We start from the raw sequence: 20,507 nt of genomic DNA, 5'->3' as shown, positions 1-20,507 counted from the left end.
GTAGGGGAATTATGATGGGATCAAATAGCTACACGTGAATGCTATATTGTAATGCCGGAGATGGACGACCATCTGCAAACCATAAGCATAGAAGAACACCAAATAGGGGCGGAACTTGTAGAAAGGCTCAAAGAGATACCCCTTGATAGCTCCAGATTAGACAGAACCACGAGGATCGACACTCTCACCAGCCCAACAGTTCACCTAGCACTTGTAGTTTTCCTCAAAGAAAACCAGGATATGTTTGCCTAGAGTCATGAAGACATGCCAAAAATCAACCCTTCAGTCATGGTACATAGGCTAAATGTGTCGCCCTCTTTTCCACCTTTCCGTCAGAAGAAGTGAGTATTTGCCCAAGAACGAGACCGAGCAATAGTAGAAAAAGACAACAAGTTACAAAAGGTATGTTTCATCAGGGAAGTATACTACCCCAATTGGCTAGCAAATGTGGTAATGGTCAAAAAAGCCAATAGGAAATGGAGGATGTGCATAGAATTTACAGACTTGAACAATGCATGCCCCAAGGAGAGCTACCCTCTCCTTCGAGTTAACGTATTGGTAGACTCTACAGCTCAACACCAATTACTAAGCTTCATGGACGCCTTCTCAGGTTATAATCAAATCTAGATGAACGAAGCAAACCAGGAGAAGACTTCATTTGTTACCAGCCAAGGTCTTTTTTGTTACAAAGTGATGTCGTTTGGCCTTAAGAATGCGAGCGTGACGTATCAAAGACTCATGAACAACATGTTTGCAAACCAAATTGGAAGGAACATTTAGGTCTACATCGACGACATGTTGGTAAAAAACCTAAGAGAGGAGGACCATTCGAAGGATCTCGAGGAAACTTTTGGCACCCTTCGTTCCTACAACATGAAACTCAATCCCAATAAGTGTGCATTTGGAGTGACAGCAGGAAAATTCCTTGGTTTTATGGTGTCTCAAAAAGGTATCAAGGCCAACCCAGACAAGATCAGAGCCATAGTAGAATGCCCCCTCCCCCCCAAAGAACATGAAAGAAGTGCAGAGTTTAAACGGAAAAGTAGCCACCCACAACAGGTTCATATCAAGGGCGACAGATAAGTGTTTACCCTTCTTTTTCTCACTGAAAAAGTCTTTCGAGTGGACTGCCGAGTGTCAGCAAGCGTTCGAGGAGCTAAAGGCTTATCTCTCTTCCCCACCACTGCTAAGTCCTTCGCAACTGGGGGAAGAGCTCTTCCTATATTTGCCACCTCCCTAGCAGCCATTAGAGCAGCCTTAGTCAGAGAAGAAGACAAGGTTCAAAAGCCCATATACTACGCCAGCTGGGCATTTCGTGGTGCAGAGGAAAGGTATACACCCATGGAAAACCTCGCCTTCGCTTTAGTTACAGCAGCCCGCAAACTCAAACCTTACTTTCAAGCCCTCACGGTGATCGTCCTAACCGACAAGCCCTTACGATGGGCAATGAGCAACCCTAAAGCTACTGGTCGATTGGCACTATGGGCAATAAAGTTGAGTGAGTTTGACATTCAGTACTGCCCGCATACCGCCATTAAGGGACAAGTCGAAGCTAACTTCATAGCAGAATTCACCAACAGGGAAGATAAGGGGGTAGATGAATGGCCTCAATGAAGCATACCTACAGACGGGTCGTCCAACAGGCAAGCCAAGGGAGAAGGTGTTGTGCTCCTTTCTCCTGAAAGAGACAAGATTGAATGTATGGTATGCCTCAACTTCCTTACCACTAACAATGAAGGAGAGTACGAAGCTCTAGTGTCAGGGCTTGATCTTGCCAAAGCTGCAGGACCCACAAGTATGGTTCTTAACTGCGACTTTCAGGTCGTCACCAACCAAGTAAATGGGGATTATGAGTGCAAAGGCAAAAGAATGAAGAAATACCTGGAGCAAGTAAAGAGAAGGGTAGACGAGCTGAAAGCTAAGATCATCCAAATCCCCAGTGGAGAGAACAAACAAGCCAACTGCCTTGCCAAAGCCGCTTCAGCAAAACATATGACTGCCTTTGATAATGTGCTCTCTTTTGTTTAGCCTTCCCCACTAATAGATTCCGTCGATGTATAAGAGATAAGTTCTGAAAGCGACTGGACCACACCATTACTCTCTTTCTTAAAAAATGGCATCTTACCAGACGGGAAGGAGACCGCAAGAAAGCTGAAGGTCCAAGCAGCGTGATTTGTCTTGATGAAGGACGTCTTGTATAAGAGAGGTTTCTCCCGCCCGTACCTAAGATGTTTAGGTCCTGAGGAAGCGGACTCCGTCATGAGAGAAGTCCACAAAGGGATCCGCGAAAACCACTCAGGGTCGAGATCATTGGTACACAAGTTGATTCGAGCGAGGTATGCAAAAAGAGTTGACACCAACGAAAGACGCTCAGACTTATATCAAAACCAGCAACAAGTGTCAAAGGTTTAATAATCTTATCAGACAACCGTCCAAAGAGTTGACACGAATGAAAGCCCTATGGCCATTTACGCAGTGGAGATTAGATATCATGAGGTCATTCCCAATAGTGGTGCGACAGCTGAAGTTCCTGATAATGGGTATAGACTACTTCATAAAATGGGTGGAAGTTGAAGCCTTAGCCACCATTACGGAGTAGAACATACGAAGTTTTGTTTAGAGGTTCATCGTATGCAGGTTTGGGATCCCTAGAGTCTTAGTCTCAAACAACAGGAAACAATTCGACAATGACTCCTTCTAGGATTTTTGCTCGTAGTTAGGGATCAAAAATCACTACTCCTCCCCCACCCACCCTCAAGCTAACGGACAGGTTGAGGTCACAAACCAATCCTTGCTCAAAATTATAAAGGCTCAGCTCAAGGGGGCAAAAGGTATATGGCCAAAAGAGTTGCCAAGCATACTATGAGAGTGAAGTATACAGGACAATAACAAGGACTCCTGTAGGAGAGACACCATTTCGGCTAACATATGAGAGTGAAGCAGTCATTCCAGCTGAGGTTAGACTCACAAGCTACAAGGTAGACAATCATGATGAAAGCAAAAATGATGAGGCTATGTGTCTACAGCTTGATCTAGTTGACGAAGTCAGGGCGACAACAGAACAAAAGCTCGCACAGTACCAGGACCGCATAGCTAAGCACTACAACTCTCAGGTCTGACACAGAGACTTTCAAGTCAGAGATCTCGTTTTGAGAAAGGTCATGGACATTGCTAGAGATCCTACCCAAGGGAAGCTCGACCCCAACTAGGAAGGACCGTACCGAATCACATCATGGTAGAGAAAGGGCACCTACCACCTGGAGACACTGGACGGACGGAAGTTGCACCATCCATGGAACACCAAGCACCTATGGAAGTACTACTAGTAGAGAGGATGGCATGAAGAGCGGCACCCCGTTATTTCTAGTTTACCTAAGTTAATTTTAGCTATACACCTCAGTTTTTCTATTTACTTTATTTTTTTGCTATAATAACTCTTTTAAAGCCCAAAGGGCAGGTCTTCTTCTTTTAAAGAACTACTTTTTCTACAAATGCATGGTTTATCATAATAAGAGGAGTTTATTCAGATATGGCTAAGATATTTATCTATAGAAAATTGTCCATAAAGTGGACGAGTTTATTAAAGTCCATAAAGTGGACAACTTCATCCCAGAAGGATGAAATACCATCAAGTCCATAAAATTGACAAGCTTATTATTAAAGTCCATAAAGTGGGCGACTTCATCCCAGAAGGATGAAATACTATCAAATTCACAAAATGGACGAGCTTATTATTAATGTCCATAAATTGGACAACTTCATCCCAGAAGGATGAAATATTATCGTCTACAAAGAAGATGACTTTTATTATTGAGTTCAATAGAATGGACAATTTCATCCCAAAAAGGTGAAACAGTGTTAAGTCCATAATATGGTCGGGTCCATAAAGTGGACAAGTCTACAAAGTAGACGACTTTATATGGGCGACTTCTGAAACAGTGTTAAGTCCATAATATGGTCAGGTCCATAAAGTGGACAAGTCTACAAAGTAGACGATTTTGTATGTGCTACTTCTGAAGCATTTGTTAAAGTCCATAAAATGGACGACTTTATTAAAATTGATGACTTCATCCCAAAGGGATGAAAAATAGTTGTCCATAAAGTGGACAAGTCCATAAAATAGACGAGCCTATAAAATGGACAGATTTATAGTCTTTAAAATGAATGAGCTAAATATATCCATAAAATGGACAAGTTTCAATAATAAATCCACGAAGGGGACAAACTTAAAGTGGCGAGTTTATTGATCCACAAAGTGGACGAATCCATTACTCAATGAAGTAGACGAGTTTACTAGAGGACTGGTTCGTCCTAGCTCACCTAAAACAAACATATCCTTGCATACAAACATGAGAAGTAGAAGATGCAAGTGCCCACTAGTAGAAAGCTAGATGATATTAAAGGCAACAGACATAAACCATACATAAAATAAAGTCTTTACAAGTAGAGCCCAAAAACACTAGGGCATTTAAACATTGTTCGAAAATTAAATAAAATATACAAAAAGAAAGGGCCAGGGCTAAGCAGCAAGATCATCATTAAGGGTCTCGTCATCTTTACCCTGAGTAGGAGGGTTCTCTACATCCAAGATCTCAATGGGCGGATTGGGAGTGGTGGCGGGAGGATTCACAGCAAGTTGAGCAAGGACGACACCATTATCCTTGAGAGGAGGATCAGGCCCTACAGAGTCGTCATTCTCACTAACGATGGTGTCGCCAGCAGGTGTCGTCGGCATGGGATCATCCATGGTAATCCCGGATAGGTCCAAGTCTGGGTAGGACAACGCAACCTGTTTAAGGCAATCTTCAAAACCAGTGCCATAATACTCTGCACAAGAGCCAATGAATGATTGTAACTCCTTGAACTCCTTAACAGCATCAGCCCCAGCCTTCTCCACCTACTTACGTAAGGTCGACAACTCTTCCTGCAACATCTCCTTCTGTCGACCTACCTCTTCCAACTCTCCTTCACCTCCTTCAGCTTACTATTTAGAGTACAAAAGGCATCCTTATGATGCTCCTATGCGTCCAGTAAACTTTTATCCAACCCGGGTGACGACCCCCTCCTTGGCAACACACCAGTCCTAAAGTGCCTTAACACGCGCCAAGGCCTAAAAAGGATACAGTCATCAGTCAATGAACGAAAAGAGACAAGATAAAATTAGCCAAGAAAGTAAACCTACCCAGGTGAGGTCAAAAAGAGCCAACGCTCCTAGGTCCTCTGTCCCTAGCTAATCACAAGGTTCTACGTCCGTCGGCTTTATAAGGGACTCCACTCCCTTAATGGCGTAATCTTTGTGGGTAAGAAGGCAACGGGGTCCCTCAATGATGGGACCAGAAGAAGTCATCACTCCTTTCCCTGTGCCCCGACTTAACTTGGGAGAAGACTTCTTCTTGGGGTGCTCATCCCCAGGGGTGACAACTGCCTTTTTGGGAGGACGATCATCCTTCCCGTCAACTTTCTTTTTGGTCGAGCCCTTAGCAACGGCCTTGGGGGCTGACGAGGACACCCTTTCCTTTCCCTTGGCCTTTCTTCCCTCAATGACGAGGACACCCTCTCCTTTCTTATGGGCAGCAGCTGCCCTCACCCTTTGCTTAGCTGGCTCCATTTCTACAAAAGACAACAAACGTACATTAGAAAAGTAAACAGCAAGAATAAAACTGATAGGGATGGTAAAAAGTCTACTTACAACGGCGAGAGTATTCGTCCAATCTGCGAGCTTCAAGCATCGGTTCCAGGCCCCTGCCTACGAATGCAGAGTGTCAAGGGTGATTAGGTCCCTACACTTTCGTTGCTCAAATTGGATGTTAAGAACCTGACGGATGAATTCCTTCTGCTCGTTAGTTATGTAAGGACGAGTGCTGGCTGAAAAGAGAAACAAAATGACGACATTAAAGCACTTCGAAAAGGAATAAAAGAAGCAAAGGCTGACGGGTTAAAAACAAATAAAATTTTTAGAGACTAAAACCTGAGTCTTTAACTATTCCCTAAGTATTGTCAAAACCATGGGGCATTGTAACCCATTCTTCTGGACGGCATACCCAATCCATCCCCTGAATAAAAAAGTATCTACTTTTCCATCTCCTATTAGAGTTTGGCATATCAGACACAAGTCTCAAGTCCTTCTTCCAAGCAATGAAATGATATATCCCCTAGGAAGAGATGATGTGCTGGGGTCTATAGCAGTAGAAGAATTCATCCAACGAAAATTGACGATTCCCACCACTCAGACGGCCCCAAAGGATCTCAATACTTATGAAGATCCTCTAAGCGGTAGGAGCGATCTGGCAGACGAAAAGTCCTATGAAATCAACTAGCTGATGGTGCAAGGCCATTAGTGGTATTCTTAGTCCCACAGCAATCATAGCGTTGTACATGCCGACGTCTGCGATCCTCCCCGAGTAGCATTTTTCATTTTTTCTAGGGAGACAGATTGGGATATTGTCTGGTATCTAGTAGCGGGTATGTAACTCCTTAAAGACCCTGTCACTCATCTTTGGTAGGAATTTATTGACGGTCCAATACTTAGGAAGGATGACGGGACGGTTGCCTCTAGGACTTCTTAAAGTTCCCTCCTTGGATTCCTTGTCACCTTCATCTCCGTCTCCGTCACTATCTTTCTCTTCTTCTCCTTACTCAACTTCACCTTCCCCACTTACCACTTCTTCCCCACTTACTATTTCTTCCTCACCTTCCTCTCCATAACTTCCAACTTCCTCGTCAGGAGATTGGGCTGATGTTTCCCTCTTTGATGACCAGGAGAAGCTTTCAAACTCATGACCTAAACCAAAGACCTCGTCGTAGTCTGCTCCTTCGCAAACTGACAACTGCTCACCCAACGCTTCTCTCAACATCTAACTACCTACAAGTGACGGATTCATTCTAAGAGCCTAAGTTGACAGCCTCACTACTGAATCAATTAACCAAAATAAAAAATACAAGGTAAAAGAAAAGAAGAAGAAGAAAAAAAACTTACAAGTAAAAGTCTCCTTGGAAAAAGGGACGGCGCTGCAGTAATAGCAAGAGTGACGGGATCAGATTTTTTCTCTCCTAACTAAACAAAAGAAAATTAACATCAAAATTCAACTCCATAACATGTCAACTCAAGCTGACGAGGCTATGGAATAGGGGGCAGCTAATAAAGGTAAAATTGTAATGCATAAGGCAACACCCAAAAAACCCGTCAGTCACATTTGTGCTCATAGGCAAACAATGGCAGTAAGAAGTTTATGGCTTTCCCTCGAAGCTGACGGGAACACCCTAAGAGACTAGGATGGAAAACTGACGCAACTAAGCTGAAGGAGATACGCAAGGTTGACAGTTCTGACATAATCTTGGCTTGGTCACCACGTATGTGTATATAAGGAAATGTCTTGTGGATCACGATCATTGTTAGTCTCCTACAAGGAAAGGATTCTGTAATATACGCTTACAAGGATTCCTATAAGGAAAAGACTTCTAAACCAAGAAAGATATGTCAACCCTCTACTACTATAAAAGCCTCAATACCCTCACAAACCGCATAATGTATCTCAGTTCTGACACTCTAGAGTTGTGAAAGTAATTCTAACTTGACCTTCGGAGGGTATTTGGCCGACACCACACCGGAACTCTCTGTTAGGTCTTCTCTTTTTGTTGTGCAGGTGTTGTCTCGAGCTGCAAGAACCGTGTGGCTCACTGATGATTTTTCGACATCATCATCTGTTGTTTAGGATCTCGGTCTATTGCAGGTGGTGTTTGAGGGAGATAGCCTTTAGGTTATACAAGCTATAAATAGTCTAAGTGCAAGCCTAACTTTATTTGGCCATGTCATTGATGAGATTTGAAGTCTATGATCCAATTTATTGTTTTCTTGTTTCTAGCATGTAAAGAGAGGGGTAATAAGCTTGCCCATGCCCTCACTAAACGAGCAGTTTTATTTGCAGACACTGATATCTGAGTAGAATAACTACCTTGGGATTTAGAGGATGTATTCCATTTTGATTTCATTCATCAAAAAAACTTTACTTACCTTTCTCTCAAAAAAAAAAAAAAAAATTCTATTACTTTAGTTCAATCAAAGCCACGCCGCCTTCAAAAGGGAGAAAAAAAATCAAAGCCACGCCCACTTGAGAGCTACCCCAAATAGTATCCCATTGTGGATGCCGTGCGTCGCAGTGACAGAAGAAATTCTTGAAAGTATAATGCTAGTTGGAAAATGAAATATTTCTACCATGCCAACCAAAATTGAATGGTTTAAACATCCTTCACAATGAAATTGAATGGTTTAAACATTGAATAAGGCAACAAAATTTCATCATGAAGCAATGAAATGAGTTCTTGCTTTGAAAATTTTAATAGAACTTACTCTACGTTGTTTCATTGTATTACGTTTTCAATTGTTTGATGCGATAAAAAAATTTTCAAGCACAAATAATCAACTGACCAAAATTTTGGATTTTCGGTCAATGAAAAACATTTTCGGATTTGACCAAATTTAACGATAAAACAAATACAATGAATTCGCACTACCTGTGTAGCACTACAAGTGCGCACAACTATTCCACACCACCAATTTGACTGCTTAATGTATCCAAAACGCAATCATTACGTACCACTATCCTTTAATGTGGTCACCTCTGATAATTTTATTTATTCACTATCACTTGAAATCTAAAACTAAAAGATCAGGACTCAAATTTTGTAAAAAAAAATAATGAGAGTGATCTAGACTAAAGTAGTTGAAAGTGGAGGGAAGAACTACAAGAAAGTCTTTCAATTGATCATGGTAAACACGAGAGGTCCCATTTTAATAGCCAAGCTTTTTCAATTGGGTTTTTTGGCATTGCCTTCCATTCCACGATCAGAAATTTTGTCATTTTAGGACCATACTTTTACCACACTATTATTCACAACTATTTTATGTGTCTGATTGCCACTAATCATTTATTAATTTCACATTAACTATAATTTTTTGCCATCATTCATGGCTTACTACGTTAAAACTGTAACAAAAAAAATGTAATCCTATAATTTTTTTTTCAAAATTTATTATTATTATTATTATTTTTTTTTGGTGGGGCATTTTTTTAATTTTTTTATAGACAGTTTCAACTTATAGTATCTGCTCCTAATGATAGTTCTTTAAGTAGGCATAGGCATTCGCTTTGCCAACAAATATTCTGGCCCTTAGAGCATTATAATGCAAATTATCCTATGTTGTATTCTTATAAACTATCAAAAATTAATATCATTGAGGTTTTAATTTTTTTTTTTTTTAAAAAGACCCATCATAACTATATGGTTATGTTAAATTTAATTTTCATTGCACTTAGTTTTTGCAGTATGGTTATTCCCATCACATTGTAATTGAACTTCGCATGAAATTGGAGTAATTAAGTCACTGGTGAATTATGAGATAGTTTATAATTTACCCTCGTGCTATCAGTGTTGTTTGGGTGAATTACGAGAAATTTTATACACACAACAAATTTGACTTAAAAAGAAAAAGTTTATAGGTAGATAACAAATGATAAATAAAAAAATGATATTAGTGATTGGTCAAAATAAAAACTAGTAAAAACTTGCTAAGATAACTATTGTAAAAAAAGGTTAGAAAGGTTTTTTTTTGGGAATATTATTACTTGCTAATTATAGTATGGGAAATTAAAGTGGTAGTTGTTTTATCAACTTTAATGCAGGTTGTCGGCAGCTGGTGCAATAAAAGGTGAAAGCAAGGTTTTTTTTTTTTTTTTTTGGCTGAATGGGTAAAAACAAAGCTGAATTCAGATAATGTGAAATGCAAAATTGAGCTTTTTTTTTTTTTTTTTTTTGGCTGAATGGGAAAAACAAAGCTGAATTCAGATAACGTGAAATGCAAGAAAAAGTTTATAGGCAGATAGCAAATGATAAATAAAAAAATGATATTAGTAATAGGTCAAAATAAAAACTAGTAAAAACTTGCTAAGATAACTATTGTAAAAAAAGGTTGGAAAGGTTTTTTTTTGGAATATTATTACTTGCTAATTATAGTATGGGAAATTAAAGTGGTAGCTGTTTTATCAACTTTAATGCAGGTTGTCGGCAGCTGGTGCAATAAAAGGTGAAAATTTTTTTTTTTTTTGGCTGAATGGGTAAAAACAAAGCTGAATTCAGATAATGTGAAATGCAAAATTGAGCTTTTTTTTTTTTTTTTTTTATGTGCTGATGATCAGATGATGTGGAATGACGGTTGGTGACTCACCAACCATCATTCCACATCATCTAATCATCATGCAATAAAAAGTAAAAACTAGATAAAGTATATTTTGTTATTGGTGTATACTTTCCCCTACTTATAATTGTGTGGATCCCACAATTGATGGGTCTCACTAGCTATGAGTGTGAGGAAATAACTTAGTTCAATTCTGCACTCACCCACCTTCATTCCACGTCACCATTGAATTCAGGTGAATGGGTAGCATATATTATACAATTAAACTTTCTAATGAAATTCCTAAAACCAATCAACGCATGTCTTACTTATTTTCATAATTAATTTATTATAAAATAAAAAATAAACCTCCCGAAAGCAGCATGGCTTGCCACTTCAATTATCGTTGTCCATTTCAAGGTCACTTCAATTAACAAGCAATGATGCTTTTCTTATTTGAGTGATAGAAAGATACCATGAACCATCTAATAATAAATTAAAAAATGCTAACGAGTATTTTTAAGGTACTAATTAAAAATTTAATTAAAGAAAGTTTTTATGGAAAAAAAAAATAATTATTGTTTTTATAGTTTTTTTCATTCTCAATCAAAATAATGTCAAAACTTTCCTAAAATAAATTTTTAACCAGTGTCTTTACTATACTCATTAACATGACCCTAATAAATTATTAGCCTTTCTTTAATCAGCATCAGATTGTCACGACAACTGATTCGGCCCAAAAAAAAAAAAAGATTCTCACGACAACTGACCTATCTATCACCTATATCAACTGGTTTTAACAAGCTATAACTTACATCGAGTTGTAAGATATTATCACTCTCCCCTTTTTTGCGTTGCCATTGATTTGGACTATTGCAGCAACCAAGTTCTGCTATCACCGCATGCCTACTGAACTCAACAGCAGGATATAATACTCGTTAAAATTTCGGTGTCACGTTTTTTTTAATCAACAAAACTAAGCCACAGATGTTGAGTGGTGGGGACCCATATGGACCTACTTTTCGACATTATTTATCTAGCTTCTGTATAAGTTGTTATGTGCAACATTTAGAGTCACAATGGCAGCAAATGAATTCCAAGAGTCCAGCTACGCCATAGAAGGGAGACACTCCTCCAATGAAAAAGCACAAATGTCAGATACTCACAGCAAACGTGGTGGTTGGATCACCTTCTCCTTCATCACTGGTCTGTCTCTCAGTCACAACTTTATTGCTCAAAAATGTGTTTGCATGTTTGTCATGAAAATAGCTGAGAAATGTATTTGGAAATAGCATTTACAAAATGTTGATCTTCCTGGTATCTGTTTCCCATGTTCAGTTCAATTTATATGAGACAAACATGTCTCCAATTTCTGGTCTTGTATTTTTCTTAGAACATTTGAGAACAGAACCAAATATGCCAAAATCCAGGGACACTGATTGGCTTGACACTTGCTGCTGGAGGATGGGGAACGAACTTGATTGTATATCTGATTGAAAAATTCCATTTCAAGAGCATCGTCGCTACTCAAATAGGAAACATTGTTAATGGCTCCACCAGTCTACTTCCAGTCCTAGCAGCAATTATTGCAGACTCCATGTTAGGCTGTTACTCTGTCATCTGGATTTCTTCTTCTTTCTGTTTCCTGGTAATGTTCTTAATCTGTTTTGCTATTAAGGGTATTAGAAAATCGTATTACACTCACTATTGCATCCTCCGTGTATACTCCCTTTTGAAATCTTATTTCAGTATAGGGTTGTCCAAGGACCCGCCGGAACCAGCCCACCCGCTGCTGCTGACCGAACCCGACCTGCCGCCAACCGAACCGACTACTCTGGCGATCGGCGATGGATTTCATTCTCCAAAACCCAAGATTAACGGGTCGGAGAACAGACCTCCTCCTCTCAAATCCGAGAAACCCGATCCGACCAACCCATCATTTTCCTGGCGAGTTTTGAGATTTTTTTGGGTAGATCCGGTGAGTTTTGAGTTTTCTTTGGGAAGATTTAAGCTAGATCCGGCGAGATTTCACTAGATCTAGCCAAGATCTTGCCGAAAATGGCCTAGATCTCACTGGATTTGGCGAGAGCTGGTTGGATTTCTACCATTTTTCAAAATTTCCTTGCCAGATTCTCGCTGTTTTCCAAATAATCAACCCCGACGGATACCCGACCACTTTCCGGCGAGAACCGTCCGATCCAATCCGATTTTTTGACCAGTAGGCGGCGGGTCTAAAAATTTGGAACCCGACTTGATCGGGTCGGTAGCGGGTTGGGCACAAACCCGACCCGTGGTCACCCCTATTTCAGTATATTGTGTAATAAAGAATGTGTGACTATTAGATACAACCGAATAGTTTACTTATACACAAAGTACAAACTCACTAGGTGCCTTCTGAAATTCATTTTAATTGAAAAAGGGATTACGAAACAAGCTCTATTGTAGTAGCCTAGTAAATAGTGTGTGCGCACTAAAAAATTATTTATTGAATTTTCATGATTCCATTACTACCTTTTGTTTGATTTGTTATCATTCATTTCTAGACTATTAATATATAATTATAATATTTAGACTAGAAGATTGGATAGTTAAAATGCATCTATGCTTAAATGGGAAACAAATAATTCTAGCGACCTCATCATGTTAGCCTTACCCTCAAATAACCAAGAATGTTCTGAAATTTTTCCTAACTAATTATAAAGTTGACACTACTCGACACTTGCAGGGCATACTACTTTTAGCCTTGACAGCAGCGCTCAAATCCTTGAGGCCACAAACATGTGTAAATGGACCAAGCTTGTGCCCCATACCAACAAAAATCCAATTTGCTGTCCTATATATGGGTATAGTTCTAGCATCAATTGGGCAAGGTGGTACACGCTCTACTATAGCTGCAATGGGAGCAAACCAATTTGACAATGCAAAAGATCAAGCGGTTTTCTTTAACTGGTATGTGGTCATATTGTATGCCTCTGCCGTGTTAGGTTCAACAGTAATCGTCTATATTGAGGATAGTTATAGTTGGGCCTTGGGGTTCGGCATATGTGTAGTGGTTACTCTTATAGGCTTAGCCATTTTCCTGTTGGGAAATCGTTACTATCGACATATTAAGCCTCAAGGAAGCCCCTTTACAAGTTTAGCTCGTGTTATTGTTGCTGCGACTAGGAAAAGAAACATCCCAATTTCATCAAAAAGTGGGGATTACTACAGTGAGCAACTTGGGAAAGTGGAGAAGGTGGTTGCAGTGCCCACCGAAAGTTTCAGGTAAAAACTGTAATCTATATATATATATATATATATTATAATAGGTAAAGTAGAGAGGGAATCTAATTAAATTTCAATTTGGAATTCAATTAGAGTCTAATTTTGCATTATGTGTCTCATTTAATCTAAATTTTAGAATTTTGTGCCAAGTGAGTTAATTTAGTATAAAAATTGAATTTCAAAAAGAGTTTAATTTTACACCACGTGTCCTATCTAATCTAAATTTTTAAATTTTTGTGCCAAATTAGTTAATTTAGTGTAGAAAACAAGGAGTCCAATATAATAAACCATAAAAAACATAATCATATAACTAAAAAAAATTCAAATTTATAAGTATATATATATATATATATTAATAGGTAAAATTTAGAAAAAATTGAATTAGAATTTGAAATTATAATCCAATTTTGCGTCATGTGTCTAAATTTATGTGAGAATTACACCATAATTATCCACTTAATCTTGTGCCATGTGTCTACTTAAGTTTTTTAATCTTTGTGTCAATTGAGTTACTGAGTGCAAAATACTAAGAATCTAATATTAATGAACTATAAAATTAAAAAAAAAAAATCACATATACTCAATAAAAATCACCACATAACAAAAATCACCACACGATTTATCTTATTAATAATTAGAAAAAAATTATCATAAGTAGTATTAAATTTAGGTAAGAATTTTAATATATGACTAATTACGTTTACTTTAAAAAATATTTTGATTAATTATCTATAGTTTATGATAAAAATTGTATTTAATTTTAAATTTATCTATATTTATGCATGAATGCATGTGTTACAAGCTTTAAAAAAAATTAATTTGACTAATTATTTATATTTTTATAATAAAAATTTTGTTTAATTTTAAATGCATCCATGCATTTGCATAGAGTTATATGCTAGCAACATATAAAATCTCAAACTACCTAAATTAAAAACCGTTGTAAGAGATCACAAATAAAACAAAAATTGAAAAATTAGCTTGGCGCCCACTAAATACCATTATCTAAAATTTAAACTTAGAACTCCATAAAAAAAATAATTAAAAAAAAAAGTTGCAAGATGTTGGAAAATATACCTATGAAAAACACATTTTGATTTAACAATATAAACCCTAAAAATTAGTAATGAAAAAAATAAATAAATAGAGTAAAAAAGATTAATTTAAACTATAGCAATATAGCAATTTCTTGCCATAGCAATTTCTTGAAGTTGGAGAGGACTTACGGGCTGCTCCAACAATCATTGTGCATGCCCAATAGCATATTAAGGGCCTGTTTAGTTTGGGCCTCTTTTGAGTGATATGACTGAAAACTAATAATTCAGTTATGAAAAAACGTGGGAGCCATACAGTTTTTTTGGTTTGGTTTGATTTCCTCATCTTGTTTTCATCACTCAAACTCAAAAATTTTGAGTGAGAGTGATGAAAACCGAAAACACCAAATTGGTGTTTTCAATTTCTGAGATACATAACTTAGTGGCACCAAGGTAAATTTTCAGACTTTGTGGGGCCCATAAATTGTGTTTTGTCAAGTCTGTCAGACCCACTCACCAATGGCATTTTCTCCTTCTTCTTTCTTTCTTCTTCTTCTTTCCTTTTCTTTCTTTCTTTCTTCTTCTTCAGACCTACTCCAAGGCTTTTTTTTTTCCCCTCATCTTCTTCTTCTTCTTCAAACCCACTCCAACAGTTTGTTTTTTTTTTTCTTCTTCTTCTTTCTTTCTTTTTCTTTCATTCTTTCTTCTTCAGACCCAACCCACAGACCCACTCCAACATTTTTATTTTTTTTTGTTCTTCTTCTTTCTTTTTCTTTCATTCTTTCTTCTTCAGACCCACTCCACCATTTTCATACATTCATAAATTTATACCCAGAAACAAAAACCCACACCTCATTTTCATGATTTTGATTTTCGATCTAAGGATTCTTAGGTTTGGGTCTAGGTTTTCTGTTTTATGGGTTTGGATTTGGCAATTCGGATCACCAATCTAAAGATTTTATGTTGGTAGGCTTGGGTTTTCTGTGTTTGTGGTTATGGCTTGAAGCTTGTTCGCTTGGATTTTTTGGTGGAGGTTGTGGTTATGGATTTCTGGGTTTGCCGTTGGTGGTGGTGGAGCTAGGTTTCGATGTAGTTGGGTATTGATGCGTGAAATAGGTTTCTGGGAAAAAAGATGTTAATGGGTATTGATGAAAGAATAAAGAAATAGAAATAGAAAGAAGAGTAAAGAAGACCGAACCCGTTTCTGATCTAAGCCGGCATTGGACAGGGAGGTCTGTGCAGTGCTTTTCACTTTATGGGGTTTGGGTTTGTTTTTGGACTGGGTGTGCTGCATTGGGAGAAAATGTCTTGTGAGAGGTAAGAGAAATCCCCACATGGGTACCAACCATAAGCAAAGAGTATGGTGTCAGTAGGTGGGCTCCACCATTTTGGCAAAAAGTAGGCTTAAATTTTGAGATATATGACTGGGTTATGTTGCCAAACAAGAATTTTGGAGTTTTTGAGAGAAAGTGGAAACTGAGTTATGAATTATGGGTTTTGAGTTTGAGTTATAAGTATTGAGTATTGAGTTATGAAAACTGAGTCATGACTAAACCAAACGGACCCTAAGTGTCTGTTTGGCAAACTTATTTTTTGCCAACTTATTTTATTATTTAGCTTATTTTTGCTACTATTCATGGGTCCCACTATACTTTTTAATATTATTCATGAGTCCTACTATACTATGAAAAACAAGATGTTGGAAAATATACCTATGAAAAACAAGTTTTGATTTAACAATATAAACCCTAAAAATTAGTAATGAAAAAAAAATAAATAAATAGAGTAAAAAAGATTGATTTAAACTATAGCAATATAGCAATTTCTTGAAGTTGGAGAGGGCTTACGGGCTGCTCCAACAGTCATTATGCATGCCCAACAACACATTAAGTGTCTGTTTGGCAAACTTATTTTTAGCCAACTTAAGTTCAACAAAATAAGCAGATCGTAAACAGACCCTAAATGCCCAGCAGCACATTAGAGCATCTCCAGCAGCTTCTCTAAACCCAACCCAATCTGAGCCCATCACAAACACCTAACCCATTATTTTTCAATTATCACTTAAGTTGTGCTATGGTTTATAAACAAACATGAAGACTTATCTCTAACTAATGTGGGACACAAAGCAAAGGTTTAGGGCCCGTTTGGTACATGTGTTTAAAAACTGAAAATTGTTATTTAAAAACTTTTATGTAAATACGTATGGGTGAAAAAGTGTGTGAAAATGCGTGAAATATTGTTTAAAAATTGAAAATTGTTGTTTGAAAACACTCACCAGACACGCCCTTAGTGTTTGAAAGTTGAAACACACACACTCCAACACAAGAATCATACTAATTGCTTTTTAAGAAAAATTGGAAAATTTTTATTTTGATTAATTATTATGAGCTAAGAAAACTTGATAATGCCATTACTAAAAGCAGGTTCCTAAACCGCGCAGCATTGAAAACCGAAGGAGACACCAACTCTGCCAGCTCCATTGCAAAACCATGGAGGCTGTGCTCAGTTCAACAAGTTGAGGACCTCAAATCTTTGATTAGAATATGCCCAATACTGTCAAGTGGCATTTTCTTGAGCACCCCTATAGGGGTCCTAACGAGCTTGACAGTCCTACAAGCTCTAACTGTGGATCGCCACCTTGGACCACATTTCAAAATCCCAGCAGGAACCATGATAGTGTTTACTCTAGCCTCCACAGCCATCTCTCTCACTCTCATCGACCGGATCCTCTATCCTATTTGGCAGAAGTTGTCGCATCAGTCTCCTACGCCTCTCCAACGGATAGCACTTGGTCACGTGTTCAATGCCTTGGGCATGTTTGTGGCAGCACTTGTTGAGTCTAAGCGGCTTAAAATAACTAAAACACAACACCCTACAAATGAAACAAATTCCACCATTCCCATGTCAGTATTGTGGCTGGTGCCACAGATGGCTGTGGTAGGCATAGGAGAAGCATTTCATTATCCAGGACAGGTCACCCTCTACTACCAAGAATTTCCAACATCACTCCGAAGTACATCAACTGCAATGCATGCAATGATTATAGGAATTGCATACTATATGAGTAATGCTGTGATAGGTCTAACTCAGAGGACTACAGGATGGTTACCAGATAATATAAATAATGGAAGGCTAGACAATGTGTATTGGATGTTACTTGTGGTAGGGGTTATCAACTTTGGTTATTATCTAATCTGTGCTAGGTTTTATAGATATCAGAATGTGGGAAAGGAGAATGAGAATTATATCTCCAATCGATAAGTGAGGGTAACTGTGAGTGCAATAACTAGCGTGCCATAATTATTATGTATTTCTGTTGTATCCATGATGGTTTTTAGGTAAAAATCTACCTTACAATTCTGTAAAACAAATAATTGGGTTGTCATTTTTACATTTTTCCTTTTCTAGATCTCAAATTCTATTTTGTTAGTAACAGAGAATAGCAGAGAGAAAAACTTCATGCCTCTGGCTATGATAATTATAACTGGACGCAAACAACACCTGCTGCAGCATGTGTACCCGACTTGTAAGACAGGAACATGATTTATGTCACATAAATATATTTGATCTGTTCTCCATAGGATTATTTACAACTAAGGGCATATATCCTATTGAAAATTCAGGTCAGTTTGAAGCCAGAAAATCAAATTGGTAAAACAAAGGACTAAAAAATGAACCACTACAACTCCCACTGGATAAACTCCCACAAGAATCTGTAATACCATTTGCAAGTTACAAGTCCCAAATCTAAAACCATAGAAACAGGACTGCCCCCGACATAAAAAGGACTTACCACTTTTGTAATTGCTTGTTAGACATGATTTTCAATGTTCTTGTCTCAATAAAAATTAAAGAAACACAATCGTAAAATTCACTATTTATATCAACATGTAAAATATATGGACACTCATTTTCTCCAGTATCTCCTCAATGCAGCAGAAAAAAGAATTTGAATTGTGTTCAAGAAAGCTAAAAACAAAACTACCGTGTGCATATGGTATTTGAATCTCTACGATAGGAAGAATTTTAATGAATAGAACTGCTCTGCTTATCGTATAACTTAACTATCGTTTTTTCAATCCAAGCGTCTTGCCCAAACTTGTTTTCCATTAACTGAGAATATCGCTGTTTCTTTACCTCCAAGAATACGCTGAATATCTGAAGAAGAGCGAACGACCACATTTGCATACAGCGGCGGCGCCATATTTGGCTGAGGTTTCATTAAGATGGACTCTATACAGTTCCCAAATCTCCTACATTCAAGAAAACAGAAAGGGAGTCAATAAAAGTTACAAAAGGATGCAATAAATAGTACTTATTATTGCATGTCTGTGTGCTTGTTAGTACCTTGTAATGTAATCTTGAAGTTCTTGAGGCACCGAAGGTTGAACTTGAACCGAGTTTGCAAAATTTGGTGCGACTGAAACTGAGGGGGCTTCAAGAACCAGATATGAAGGGAAACCTTTACGGCTGTTTGAGAACTGGGATTGAATGAATCCACTTTGAGGCCGCGAAGATTGTACCATTGTGGGAACTATATCGCCAAAGGCTAAATCACACACATACGTTTTGATTTCCTCAATCTCGCTTATCAATGTTTCCCTCTCCGGATAAAAATCCCAAAAGGAAAATCTTGGCTTAACAAGACTAAGCATCAACGGCAAATCTTTATGAACATCATAAGAAGGTGCTTGAGACAAGTAGAGTTGGAACGTCATTGTCTCGTGTGCATATGGAGATCATTTGAATTCTCAAGTTTCATAATTGATTTGATATAATAATAGTATGACAGACATTTTCTAAGACAAAACTTTATTTTATCAAAAGGTTCTAGAGAATGCTTGAGTGAAAACAAAACTTATTTGATTAGAATGAATTGAATTAAACTAATTTACATTGATGCTCTATTATATACACGGTTACAGAGCAAGCAACAATCAAAACTAATCTAACCAACTTCTAACAAACTAACCAATTCTGGTATGACAACTGTACAGCACTAAATACTCTCACGTGTATGCTCTCTCACGTGTCAATCACTTATGCAAAACACTGTCGTTTTCCTTTAATTTCCCTTTCTTCTTTTGCTTATAAACCTTGTCGTTTTGGTCATCTTCTTTCTTCATTTCTGTATTACTCTGTTTCATTCTTTCTTTCACAGTAACATATTCAACACTCCCCCTCAAGTCATGATTTACAGAATCATTGGCTTGATCATTTGAAGTCTTCAGAGTTGGGGAGAAAATATCAATTAAACCCAAACAGTTCATCAACCTGCTAAACGTTGGAAGTCCCAAAGCTTTGGTGAAGATATCTGCTGTTTGAAACTGGCTTGAAACGTGAAAAGTTTTAATCACACCCTCTGTTATCTTGTCCCTGACCAAATGGCAGTCAACCTCTATATGTTTTGTTCGCTCGTGGAAGACAGGATTGGTTGCTATGTGTTATGCAGCCTGGTTGTCACAAAAAAGCTGAGCACTACATGGATGATCAACTCTTAAATCGCGTAGCAATTGAAGAACCCACACAACTTCACAAGTTGTTATAGCCATTGACCTGTACTCTGCCTCTGCTGAAGATCTAGAGACAGTACATTACTTTTTAGACCTCCATGAGATTAAGGAATCTCCTAAGAACACACTGTAACCCGTAATTGATCTTCTAGTATCAGGGCAACCTGCCCAATCAGCATCACAAAAAGCTTTTACTTGCATTTTGGAGTTGCTGGAGAAGAATAGACCTCTACCTGGAGTACCCTTCAGATATTGCAGCACCCTATTAACTGCTAACATGTGAGGCTCTCTTGGTTCAGCTAAAAACTGACTCAACCTATGTACTGCATAGGTGATGTCAGGTCTGGTTAAGGTGAGATAAAGCAACCTTCCTATCAACTTCCTATACTGACTTGCATCTGGAAGTAGCTTTCCCACATCTTTTGAAAGGTGCAAATTTTGTTCCATTGGAGTTCTAAGTGGTTTGGACCCCAAGAACCCTGTATCCTGCAGAATTTCCAAACAATACTTCCTTTGATTCAAGCT

General features: G+C 38.0%; 2 protein-coding genes across 4 annotated transcripts; one reads left to right on the top strand and one right to left on the bottom strand.

Moving 5' to 3' along the window:
• The first annotated feature begins 11,024 nt into the window (after nucleotides 1–11,024).
• LOC112009366 (protein NRT1/ PTR FAMILY 2.6) lies at nucleotides 11,025–17,862 on the top strand. 3 transcript variants are annotated; one of them, XM_024041701.2, is made up of 4 exons: nucleotides 11,027–11,377; nucleotides 11,602–11,819; nucleotides 12,897–13,435; nucleotides 16,893–17,862. In XM_024041701.2, the coding sequence occupies exons 1-4, from the start codon at nucleotides 11,251–11,253 to the stop codon at nucleotides 17,728–17,730; spliced, it is 1,722 nt and encodes a 573-aa protein (XP_023897469.1). In that variant the 5' UTR covers nucleotides 11,027–11,250; the 3' UTR covers nucleotides 17,731–17,862. The 3 variants fall into 3 exon arrangements, with proteins under 3 accessions (XP_065637916.1, XP_023897469.1, XP_065637917.1); XM_065781845.1 differs by having other exon boundaries at nucleotides 11,263–11,377; nucleotides 11,565–11,819; XM_065781844.1 differs by lacking the exon at nucleotides 11,602–11,819 and having other exon boundaries at nucleotides 11,025–11,377.
• A 455-nt stretch (nucleotides 17,863–18,317) lies between these two features.
• On the bottom strand, nucleotides 18,318–19,305 carry LOC112009367 (uncharacterized). The gene is made up of 2 exons (XM_024041702.2): nucleotides 18,817–19,305; nucleotides 18,318–18,722 (listed from the first exon to the last, which is right to left on the bottom strand). Exons 1-2 carry the CDS (start codon nucleotides 19,185–19,187, stop codon nucleotides 18,545–18,547), a joined length of 549 nt encoding a protein of 182 aa, XP_023897470.2. The 5' UTR covers nucleotides 19,188–19,305; the 3' UTR covers nucleotides 18,318–18,544.
• Nucleotides 19,306–20,507: the final 1,202 nt, after the last annotated feature.

Source organism: Quercus suber, unplaced genomic scaffold (genome assembly GCF_002906115.3).
Source record: "Quercus suber isolate HL8 unplaced genomic scaffold, Cork oak 2.0 scaffold_280, whole genome shotgun sequence".
Classification (NCBI taxonomy): domain Eukaryota; kingdom Viridiplantae; phylum Streptophyta; class Magnoliopsida; order Fagales; family Fagaceae; genus Quercus; species Quercus suber.
Note: the sequence above shows the minus strand (reverse complement) of the source record. Positions and strands in the feature narration are given on the sequence as shown.